The 12,612-nt window shown below is 31.6% G+C and overlaps 1 protein-coding gene across 1 annotated transcript; it reads right to left on the reverse strand.

Moving 5' to 3' along the window:
• Positions 1–927: 927 nt before the first annotated feature.
• LOC145031594 (BolA-like family protein) lies at positions 928–2,128 on the reverse strand. The gene is made up of 3 exons (XM_078980187.1): positions 1,966–2,128; positions 1,408–1,430; positions 928–1,322 (listed from the first exon to the last, which is right to left on the reverse strand). Exons 1-3 carry the CDS (start codon positions 2,026–2,028, stop codon positions 1,109–1,111), a joined length of 300 nt encoding a protein of 99 aa, XP_078836313.1. The 5' UTR covers positions 2,029–2,128; the 3' UTR covers positions 928–1,108.
• Positions 2,129–12,612: the final 10,484 nt, after the last annotated feature.

Genomic DNA, 12,612 nt, shown 5'->3' on the forward strand with positions numbered 1-12,612 from the left:
ATGGTACTCCTTGGATGGCTTGGAACTCCTATCCCTAAAGCATAACAAGTTCCCTAGTTAGTTATTGGGCCTAAGTATAACTCCCTTATGGCCCAACTTCTAATTCATTTCTCAAGGCAAGGTCCCCTAGTCCTTACCCTAATGGGCCTTTTCCCAAGGTCCAATTCATAATCAATTTAAGGCCCAAGTCCATTACTTTAAGTTTTAAAGCCCAATAAGGCCCAACACCATAAATCCCAGTCCTAGGCCCAGAGGCCTTACTCCATAGTGGACCATGAGCCCCAACAAATCCAGGCCTAATCACCTAAGGCCCAAAAACCATGTTAACCACTCTACATGCATACGCACGGCGTACCTGGCACATACGCCCGACGTACACTGGCCTTGGCCTTGACCAGAAGCGGGAAACTGACCCGGAACGCGCATTGTACTAGGGGGTAGGCCCAGCGTTCCTGCCAGTCACCCTAAAATCCTTCTTTTAACTTAATCCATTAAGTCCAAACATCCAGAACATAGATCTAGGCTCCTAACAACGTCCATAACCATAAAGTTATGAACTTTATGCTTTTGCATGCATGGATGGGGATTAAGACACCTATCAAGTCCATACGCTCACTTTGTGGCCATTTATCACTTGCATGGTTAGAGCTAAATCATCAAGATCTGATTTTTATGGTAAAAACCTTCTTCTAAATAGATCACAACCAAACTTTGCGTTAGCAACAAAGTAATCTTGTATAAGCAACTCGAGAAAGCTACTGATAAAATGTTGTAGTTAATTGATGATTCAAAAGAAGATGAGTAAAGAGCTCGATTATTTTCATGAGTCCATTTGCTGCGAACATATGAATCAGTATTATCTGAAAAATTCATCATGATAAAAAGGAAGGAGGAGAATTTTATTTCGTCATTTATCTAATATGCATATTTGAATCTGAAATAAACTCTTAAAATATCATGAAAATACCTAGCAAAACCCAAGATGTCACACACCATGTTACAGGCTACTTGTTATTACAATTTGTCAAACAAGACACATACATAAGCAAGAGATTACATGTGAAGGATAATATTATTGCAACCAAAATAGTACTATTGATTATTAATATCAAGCAGCAGTAGTAGTAGAAGGAGGTTGAGAAGCTGCAGATTCTTGTTGCTTAATCTTCCATTGATCAGGAGTAAGAGCTTTGGTGATGGAAAGGGCATGAATGTCTTTCATCTCCTCAACCAGTGCCCCATTCACCATCCTATGCCTTTCCAACAATCTCTTCCCTTCAAATTCTTCACTCACAATCTCAACTTGGAAACTTGCACCACACCTGAAAACAACCACCACCATCACCAAATTCAACAACTGGTATGCAGAAATAATGGACTGCATTTGTTTTTTTATTCCAAACTTACCCTCCGGATGTATCAATCACTTCCTGAAAATAAAAAAATATTCAAATATCAATCATCAGAGAATTATAAGAAACTTAAACCAATATGTGTGTTTCTACTTTCTAGGCAGAAAAAGAAAAGAAAGATAGACGACTCTGGAATGTAATGACTTATTCCATTCTATTTTTGTCATTCCTTTCCATCCAACCAAACAGATCCTTAGTGGGTAGAAATTTTGATGCTTAATTGTTGTTCTTTAGTTACTTCCTTGGTTCAACCATAATCTCTTCATTTTCGTGATTTACGCTTAGGGTTTTCAGTTTTCAGGAGTGCAGTATCGCTTTGTTCTCATTTTAGGATCATTATTAGAAGTTGTTTTGGAAGCAAACCATCATGGATTGAAGAGATACGACATGCTCTACTGCAGTTTTCAAGATAAAACTAAAACAATTGGGAATCGAAGTAATTTCTTCACATACGCAGTTGGCAGTTGAAATCAGAAATGAAATACAATAAATATGCTACAAATTGATTGGTGTAATCCGAAGTGGATGCATGTAAATTAAGGGGAGTGCTTACGATATGAGAAGGAGACAGTTTTGACCTAAGTGCCGACTCCACCTGCTCCTTTGACACCCCCATGACTCTTTCTCTCACGACCTTCAAGCTTTCTTGACGACGAGATGATATCAACAAATGGGCGTGAGAAGAGAATACAGGCGGCGTCTCAATTACGCGTTCTTTACTTAATTTTGTTGTACTTAAAAAAGATTAAATATTAAATACAACTTTAAAATAAAAAATGAAAACTTTAAAATAAGAAATGAAAACGTATTTATTGCAATTTAATATGATATTTAATACTTTACATATATAAAAGTATATGAATTTTATTTTAAAAATTAAAACAAACTAAAAATTGACAAGTGAATAATGTTTATTTCAAAAATCCTACAAAATGATAATTATCAAAATTCATGAGAGATTAACATGTGATAAAAAAACCTTCATTTATTAAGAAGGATAGAGGAGTATATCGAGTTTTACATGTATAGATTAATTTGTTCTAATAAAGAAATAATTTAGGAAAGTGATGATATTTTCAAAGAGCGAACTCCTATTTAGGATTGGTTAATTGGAGCTGAGATCGGGTTTGATATACTTTTAGAAAAATTTCGTGGGTTTAGTTACGAGGATGGTAAACATAATACCTGCCCCGATTACCCGAAACCGATACCGAAACTGAAATCCGTTACCTAAAATCGTTCATGTGAACTATTTGAAGATAATTTCTTGAGATAACTTTCTATTTTATTTGTAGTGCTAGTGTTTTTGTCATTTCTTTATTCATAGAACTTAGAGTACTAGTGATATTTGTTGGAATCTTGTAGAGCTAACTTTTTTTTGGGGGGATGGAAGAAGGTCATAGGCGTATTCATTGGGTGAAATGGGACGTGATCTTAAATCCAAGGTTGCAGAACTCGTTACTCGGTACCTGTTCGGCCGACTACCGAGTAGCGAGTACCCGGGAGTACTCGGATTTGATAATTCATGTAGAAATAATTTTAGGGAAATTATATATGTTAAAATCATAAGTTGATTGAAATATATAACAAAATTAGATACATGTGAATACACAAAAGCTAAAAAAACACATAATGGTCTCACTTCGTGAATAATTACTGAAAATTTAAGTTATATATGTAGTAATAATCACATGTGTGTGTTCAATAATAAATCATTAAGTATATTATACATATTAATCACCGAGTTGATCATGTTTTACAACACTACTCAGTTCAGTAAAGGGGCCGATTGGGGAGTACTCAGGATTCTGTAACTTGCCTTGGTAAGGGGACGAGTAGCGAGTACTCGGAGGAGTAATCGGCAGCCTGGATGGAAACAGGCGATGGTCAGGAAGTTGTTTAAGTAGAGATCAAAATGACCTTGATATTGGTAGCCTGGATGCTTTCAATCTTGCTCTTTTGTACAAGTGGAAATGACGGTTTTTTAATGAAACAAGTTCTTTACGAGTGAAAGTTATTAAGGGGTTGTATGGAGATTCGAGGGCCTTGTTAGGTGGGTCTGGGCCCTATGGAGGTGGGGTTTAGGAGAAAATTGCGGCCTCTATTAATCAACTCCATGATCGGGATGTGGTTGATAAAAATGTTATGTCTATTGTCTTAGGTGATGGGTCTATTGCGAGATTCTGGGAGGATACTTGGTGTAGTGGAGTCATGTTCAAATCTGAGTTTCACATATTGTATGCCCTCTCTTCTCAAAGATGGTAAAGTTTGTGATTTTTGGGATTTTATGGGTTGGAGTTTTTCTTGGTGTAGGCCAATTAGAGGTGGGGCTGAATCTCTGCAATTAGATAATCTTATGTCTATTTTGTCCTCGGTGGTGTTGTCTGCTACCCTGCATAAGTGATCTTGGGATCTTGATCCCAATGGGTGTTTCTCGGTTAAGTTGGTCAAGAGATAGATTGACGAAGCTACCTTCTAGTGGAGGGAATTGGTACTAAATGGAATTCTTATGTGCCTTTAAAAGTTAATATATTTTTTGGCGCCTTCTACTGTAGAGATTACCTCTTAGAATGCTTCTGGTGGAAAGAGGTGTAGAGTTGGGTTCTATTCTCTGCCATGTTTGTCAAAATGCTCAAGAGGAGGTGGTTCATTTATTCTTTTATTGCGACTTGGCTTGTCAAAATTGGAGTAGAGTCAGTTTGTGGTTGGATTTGGCGATTCCAGTTTTTGTGGATCGGCTTCAATTTATTAACTGGATCGATAATTCGTAGGTGGCAAGTAGGGATCGACTAGTCCTGGAGACGGTGTGCTTGACGGTGCTTTGGGTTATATGATCCTATAGGAACACGGTTATTTTTTGCCCTTCTAAGTGCAAAAAACAGTTTTTGTTTGATAGTATTTTAGATTTATCTTTTCGTTGGTTCACCTATAGGGATAAGAAGGCTTCAAATAATTGGAATACGTGGTTGCATAATCAATTGTTGCCTTAATTTTGTATTCTTTGCTAGCCTCTAGCTAGCTTCGTTTTTGAGTTATATGTTATGTTGTTGTTCTAAAAAAAGTATTAGTGATATTATTATTGTTTTTTTTTTCGTTACTAGTAACCACTTACAAGTATGTCTCTCTTAATGGTCTTATACGTTATCAAAATTATTATGGATTTGAATTTATGCTTACATCACTAAGTCTAATGGTTTTGTATTCTCTTTGCATTAAAGTTATTCTTATTTTGAATGTTAAACGGGGATCTTCGTTTCCCCGTTGGAATACACGCAGACCCAATAGTGTTTTGTAAACGGGTATCCGTTGAGAATCGGATCGGGGATGGATTAGTTTTCATTGTCAATTTTTTTAAAGTATTTTAACCAAAGGTGAGTAACTGAGTATGGTGAAAATTTTGGCTGAAACCTTACCAAAAACCAAATATATTTTAGATAGTTAAAACTGTATCGTTCGGTTTTATGTTTGGTACACTTTGTCATTCTAACTGCAATTCGGTTTTATTTTATCGTTTTGATTCTTAAAATGCAATAGCTGTAATGAGGGTTTTACATTGGCAGTTTAAAAAACCCAAAACCAATGGATCAATAGTAATATATCTTTGGGCTTATAATAAGTCAAATGTAAAACAATTTTAACGTAGCTAGTGGCTAGAATGCTAAAAGAATAAAATAATGTTACTAGTTCCTTTATTTTTTATTTTTAAAGTTTTTATTTTTCAGTTTTGATCTTAATTTTTTTTATTTGTGATATAAATTACTTGATGAAAATTATAATAATTAAAATATATTTAAAACACAATACATTCATATATTTTGCATCAAATATTATATATCAAAAATATATATATATATATATATATATATATATATATATATATATATATATATATATATATATATATATTATCAAAGATAATGAATAAAAACTTCAAAAATCAAAAGTAAATAATAAATATATGATGAAAGTAGTATAATTTTAATTAAAAAAATATTTGAGAAGACTTAAAATAATATTTTCGTGACTATAAGTCTTAAAAAATTAATTTATGTTTATGTAGGGACTTAAACTGATAGTGAAATTCCACTTCATTTTTTTAGTCAATTATATTTGAAAAAAAAACATAAAAAGAATAATATATTTTATAAATATTAAATATGTAGTATATATTATTTAACTATTTAAAAACTCATACGATACATTTTTTGGTATGTGGTTTTTAGGAATGGTACGGTACAGTTTTTCGATGTTTTATATAAAAAAACTACACCACACCGTAAATATTCGATTTTTATAAAATACAAAATCACCATATCGGTATTGGTTTTTGAGTGTGTTTTTTTGTTTTGTCTTTTTATTTTTTTTATTTTATTTTATTATTTTTTTTTTCAATTTATAGTTTGAGTTTTGTTCACCCCTATCTTTAAACATATACAAATAAATACTCTTTAATTACCACTAGGGAAAATAGCACAAAAGTCATTAAGTTTACATCAAAATTCTAATTTAACACTGAATTTTTCAAAATTTTACAATTCCGACAATTTGACCGGTCAACATAATTGCTTGTTGATGTGACATGATTACATGACATGCTGAGGTGTCTAAATTAATGGTATTCATTGATTCAAATCCAATCGATCAAATGCAGTCATCCATTGGATTTTGCATTTTATCAACCGACCCACTCCAATTTAATATAAAAACTGATCCGATCTGATCCAATTAATATTTGGATTGGATCGGTTTTATCCATTGGATATTTTTTTTATTGTTTTAATCCATTGACTATACATTATCTAATCAATTTTAATCCCTTTCTATTGAATAACCAAATATAACTATGATAAGTAAAAATAAAATCGCAAATAATTACGCTAAATAAGACTATCAAAGTTGCATTAACTTTAAGCTTTCAACATAATTTTTTATTGAATATTTAATAATAGTAATTGGATTTGGATAATAATGTTGAATATTTATTGGATTAAATTGGATTATATTGGTTCGGTTATCAATTGGATTTTCAGGATAATCCAATAACCGATCCAATCCAATTGGATTTTGAAATTTCGAGTCCGATATCCAATCCAATCGATCGGTTTGTAATTGGACCAGTTAATTTTTGCACACCTCTAGTCTAAATTGAATTTCGTTCCACAAAAGACACTAATTTATCATTTTTTTTTTCAATGTTGACACTAAGGCTCCGTTTGATAATTGCTGACTGAGAAATGTCTGTCTGAGTAAGAAATTTTGACTGAGTAAGAAATCATGATGTTTAATTGTGCATTTGACTGAACGTACTGACTAATGCAAAATGACTATTTTACCCTGATGCGCTATTCATTTTTATGCAATATAATAATAATAATAATAATAATAATAATAATAATAATAATAATAATAATAATAATAATAATAATAATAACAAAGATAATAATAACAATAATAACTAGATGGAATCAGATGCGCCTTTGGCGTTGGGTTTTTTTTTTTTGTTTGGTTATTTGAACCAATTCTCTCCTACCTGAAAAAAACAACAATTACACAATTAGCTTTATCTAGTCAATAGGGGTACATTTGACATTACCTGATGTGGGATGCAATTTGGACTAATATAGATACCAACTTTCATCCAAATCTATCATCAGTTTTATGAAATTTGTTCACATTAATGTTTTTCCACTGCTTGAATGTCATAGAGTACACAAACTTGCTTGACTGATAAAAAAATTAATTCAAATTATTAGAGTCTACCCAAATAATAATAATAATAATAATGATATATAAAAAAAAGCAAAACTATTTTCATTAAAAAGTAACCAAATTTAAAATTTGTTCAACTCAGTACCTCAAACTTTTTTTTTTCATCATTTTTGTAATATCATAACAAAACTGAAACTTGATTACTATTTTAACAATTTTTGTTTTCCATAAACTTTCCACAATCAACAAACAAAAATACAAAATTTCATAACAATGAAACAAAATTCAATTAAGTAAATTTATGATATGTATTTGAACAAATATAAAAGTTTGTTACTATTTACTAACATTTTTAAAGTTTCAATAATCATAAAGTGATAGTTGCTGACACCAAATATGAGTTGTTGAAAGAAAAATCGACCATGCTCATAATCAACATAATTAAATGTTTGCAAGAAAGAAAAACAACAAATGACTTCATATAAGATTAAAAAAAAAGGATTGACAAATGGGGTGGGGTCAAAAAGTTTCCCTTTAGAAGCATATTCCATCACAATTGCCAAATGGACTCTAATCATCATAAACCCAAAACTAAATCCTAACTTATGAAATTGAGAAACAAAGACGAAAGAAGGGGCATCGATACCTGGCTGCTTAATGTATATGTAAAAGGATAGATGAAGAAGATAGTATTTCAAAGGGGGGATGTTTTGTTGAATATAAATAGTCAAAGGAACGAAAGTAAAAATAGTAAAAAAGGATACATGCTTTAAGTACATCAGCGCCTGCATCTTCTAGCCATGTGTTTTGGCATATTTATAAACATCATATATGATGGATACCGCATCATAGTTTGAACTGATATTCCTGAACAAAGATGTATTAAAGTCCATCAACACATGGATTAGAAGGATTGTTATGGAACTTAATTCCAAAAGACACGATGGAATGGAATCTGAAATTCCAATTCCATCGGAATCTAAAAACCAAACAGAGCCTCATCCAAAAAATTTATCGTTTTCATATTGCAGAGCTTGATGGCGTAGTGAGTGATGGGCGGTGAGTTGCCTATGTTATTATAGATATATAGTTGAGTATCAAATATGTTTTACATAGTATGTTAAAGTTATACCACCCGCTGCAGGATATGATGCATAAAATTGATCACCTCTTGAGAATTCAGCTCTTGTCCTGAAAAAATTGGAAAACAAACTATAAAAGCCAACAATTTCCTATGATTAGTGAAGTACGAATTTGTCTAGTTGATCAATTTTTGAACAGTCAGCACTACATTCAATTGAAATTGACAAACTTATTAATTAATTTAAAAAAATAATGAAATAATGAATAGGGATTCAGTCGGTTAAAAGGTGGCTACTTTTATAATGAAAAGAAGGCCTGCTTAAAAATGTGAAACCTATTGCACATAATAATAGCTAAAAATGGAAATTGTTCCTTAATATTGTCAATTGTTGAACAAAAATATATGTCAAGAAATATTAACTCAAAATTTTACTTATTCTAAACATCAACAGAATTCTTAACATCACCTAATATAAAAATGTAAAATGAAACTTTGATAAGCTGATTAATGGTTTACCTAAAGTCCCTTAAAAAAAAAGGAAAAACCTGATAAGTCAAACCAAAAAGGAGCAAAATGGTTCATTGTTTCTTGTATAGTTAGGAATTCTTTATGTATGTAAGATCACACAATGTGTCATCAAAAATAGTAAAGAATCCAATTTTATCAAATTTATAAAACAATCGGTCTAAAACAATTGAAAGTAAATAATCAACAACTAAACCATCAAAATGACAAAATGGTTCAACACTTGTTATGTAAACTACAGAAAATTAGTATGATAAGAAACTTTTTAAATAATCGCTCCAAAGCACAAAGACATGAACCAATCAAAACCAAAGCACAAAATCAACAATTCAATTACAAAAAAGGCATTTAGTGCAAAATACATTTGAATTGGAGTCAAATAACTTATACATAAATAAAGAAAGTCTAATAAGCTATTGGAAGATTAGAATAAGACAGTAAGATAACAAATATAAATTCTAACCACAGAAACAGCAAGTAACTAATGGGTTTGGGGAAATATCACCTAAAAGGAAACCTGATGACTAAAACCAAAACGAAGAAAAAATGGGGTTCATGATTTCTTTTTACAATCGATAGAAAAGTTGTACAATTAGGAAACTTTAATGCATGTAAGACTACATGCATCCTCAATAAATAGTAAAAGCTTCATCATTCAAGTTTATAAGAGTATCAATGAAACAACCACACGGAAGCACATTAATGCAAAACAACAAACATCAATATACTGATGAATTGGAGCCCAATAACTTACGTAGAAAAAAAAGGCTACATTTATTGGATTGTAAGAGAAAACGAAGTGTAATTTGGGAAAGAAACTGGTAATGTTTTGTATCATGGAATTGGGGAAGCAATGGAATGGAATGGTTGATTCCGGTTAGAAAATAACCCATTTATATTTAAGTAATATTTAATGACATAATTTTTTTTTGACCTTTCATGATTTAGTAACTCATTTTTTTCTAGAAATTAACTATATTTATTTAGCGGTTGATTGAATGGAAAACACGAACATTTTTTTAAGTTATCAAAATGTTGTGTCTTTTATGCAAAAAATATTTTATACTTATTTGCATAAAAGAAATAATATGTTGACCACTTTTTCAAAGAGACAAAATCTTTTTACGTAAAAAGGCAATAACGGAAAGTTAGGTCACGATTTTGGTTTAGATTGTAAATTAAAATTTTAGGTCTTACCCCAAAAAATGTCAAAATGTTGTATTTTACGCAATTAACACTATTTTTTATTATAATCTGATATGAGTTTTAAATTTTAATAAACTTTTAGTATGGTTAATTTTGTATTTTTGTACACATTTACATATACTATAAAAAAGTTTAAATGAAAATTCATTCGCTTCCTACTGGCCAACAAAACATGATTATGGAATGTAATAACACATTCCATTACCTTGTTCACTCCATTCCATCCATCCAATCAAACCCTAAAAGGAAATTCTTGTAAACCACTATCTCAAAAAAAGGTAAACTAAATTTTTTTAAATTAAAAGTAAACCCAATCCATTAATGGTGTCACTATAATAGCTTCTTTGGCAGAGCCTGTAAGAACATAGTAGAAACTCAGACCTTACTAACCCTTTGTATGCTAACTTAAATTTGAGTTATAATTAAAAGAAGTTTAGACTGACCAAGTCGTTCACCTTCCTTTCTTTCTAGTTGTATCTTTGCACTTGGAAAATTCTTGACCAAAAAAAAGTATTGACCAACTCCAGGAAGGTGAACGACTTGGTCTATCATGTGTTTGTAGATCAACCTAACCATAGGCAAACAAAAATCAAAAATTATTTATATTAGTATCAAAAATTAAGCCAACTATGTGAAACCAGTAGGATGATTGTTCGCCAAGCATAGCTAGTTTCACCATAGATTCTAATTTCTATCAATTATCTGATTCGATACTTCATTCATTAGAAGTATCAGACCTTTTCAACATACATATCATCTAGTCTTACTTACTGCAACAAAAATGAGATGACAAAGAAAATTTATATTCTTAAGACAAAAATTGTACATAATTGCTATGTGATACAGTAATTACCTTATTCAAAGAGATTATCATAAAAGAGAGCACATTAGGTAAATGGTTTCCTCCATACTTCACATCACCTTACAATCTTCGATCTCACCATACTTGACAAACGCATTGGTTAGAATCTCAGCGTGCGTAATCTTACCGGTTCTTTGAAGCATTTCATCAAACAGTTGATGTGCATATTCAAATCTGCCAACTATGAACAAAAAAAAAAAAAAAACAATCTAATAAGCCCCAAATTAGTTTCTTTTTTCACAGAGAAGGTTTGTCCAAAATTACATGACTTCATTATGTCAAAATAAAATCACTCTATAAGGTAAGGACTAATGAAACAAAGATGCACTGATTTTGAACTACAAATGTAAGTGACTACAAAATCCAATAATCAAAATCAATTGGTTGAGCTATCATTTGACTAAAAAAATAGATACAATGTCCATAAATGACTACAAAAATCAGAACACAAAATCAATTGACCAAACTATCAATGAAAAGTCGTATTCCATGATATGACGTTTCATTCAGACATTTTATCAAACACCCTTTGTACATAATTTAGTTTACCATGTTTTGTTTACATGTCAATCACAGAGTTTTCAAAAATCACACAGAAGGGAATTTTAGACTAAAGGACAGGGATGTGAGTGTGTTTACCTGTTTCATATGTTGTAACCAAAGAAACCACCAGAATTTTCAAAATCGAAAATCATAAAAACAGATTTCAGCTTTAGGTGAAAGCCCAAATAAAAAATACGACAGTGATTTTTTGGGAGAGGAGGCTCAAAAAAGGGAATGAAAGGCGGTATGGTTGCAAACACCGGTTGCATATTCCAATCGGATATGCCTTCCGAGTTACCTTGCCAAAATACGGCCTTCAACTTCACCCATGGTCGACGTTGCAATTTTTTTCACAAACAAAGCTCATCATCGCCTCAAATCTTTGTACAGAACAATCAAAATCAGAACCCATCAAAGGAATTACAAGTGAATGATGAAGACCAGAAAACGTCAAACGAAACAATCAAAACCGCAAGAAAGGAACACATAATCGCAAGATAGGGAGAAACAGAAATCCAAAAGCGCGAGGTGGAAACTGAAATTAGAAGGCAACATATACCGAGAAGCCAACGTCTATCTACAATTACTTTAAGGCGGTTTTGTAAGGCGGTTCTTTAAGACGGTGAAGACTAAAAAAAATATCCGGTGCCAAAAGCAGAAAGCGAAGGAAAAAAGGGTACAAATGACAAATGTAAAAGTTTGTTTAAAGCAACCTTCCCGTGTCAAAATCAGTAAGCGAAGAAAATTTAAGTGGCAGAAATGAGAAAGCAGAAAGTCTCCTATTCACCATCCTTTTAAGGATTAATAGTATATACAATAATAATAATAATAATAATAATAATAATAATAATAATAATAACCAGCGTTACACATTATATAAAATATTTGAGCAAATATAATAAAAAAACCTTCTAGTGTAGTGGAAATGATGTGACTTTGTGAATGTAAGGTCATGGGTTTGATTCTTATTACCCTCTTTTCATTTGCTATGCACTAAAATTTTAAGGGTAGAATTGGAAAGTCTTTATTCACGGCTGAGTCAGCCATCCATCCATGTCTTTCCCAGTCAGACCTTGCTGACCGAGTCATACACCAAATCAAACACTTTCAGTTGACCGAGTCAGCCAAAAATGTTTGACTTGACTCGGTCAGAGGCATATCAAATAGGACCTAAGTTTTAATTATTATTATTATTATTCCTATTTTTTTTTTTTTTTTTTTTTCAGATTTGGCATTATTTTTTTTGTTCAAAAGCAAACATTATTTTTTCC

Source organism: Lactuca saligna, chromosome 2, assembly GCF_052625555.1.
Source record: "Lactuca saligna cultivar CGN05327 chromosome 2, ASM5262555v1, whole genome shotgun sequence".
Taxonomy (NCBI): Eukaryota; Viridiplantae; Streptophyta; class Magnoliopsida; order Asterales; family Asteraceae; genus Lactuca; species Lactuca saligna.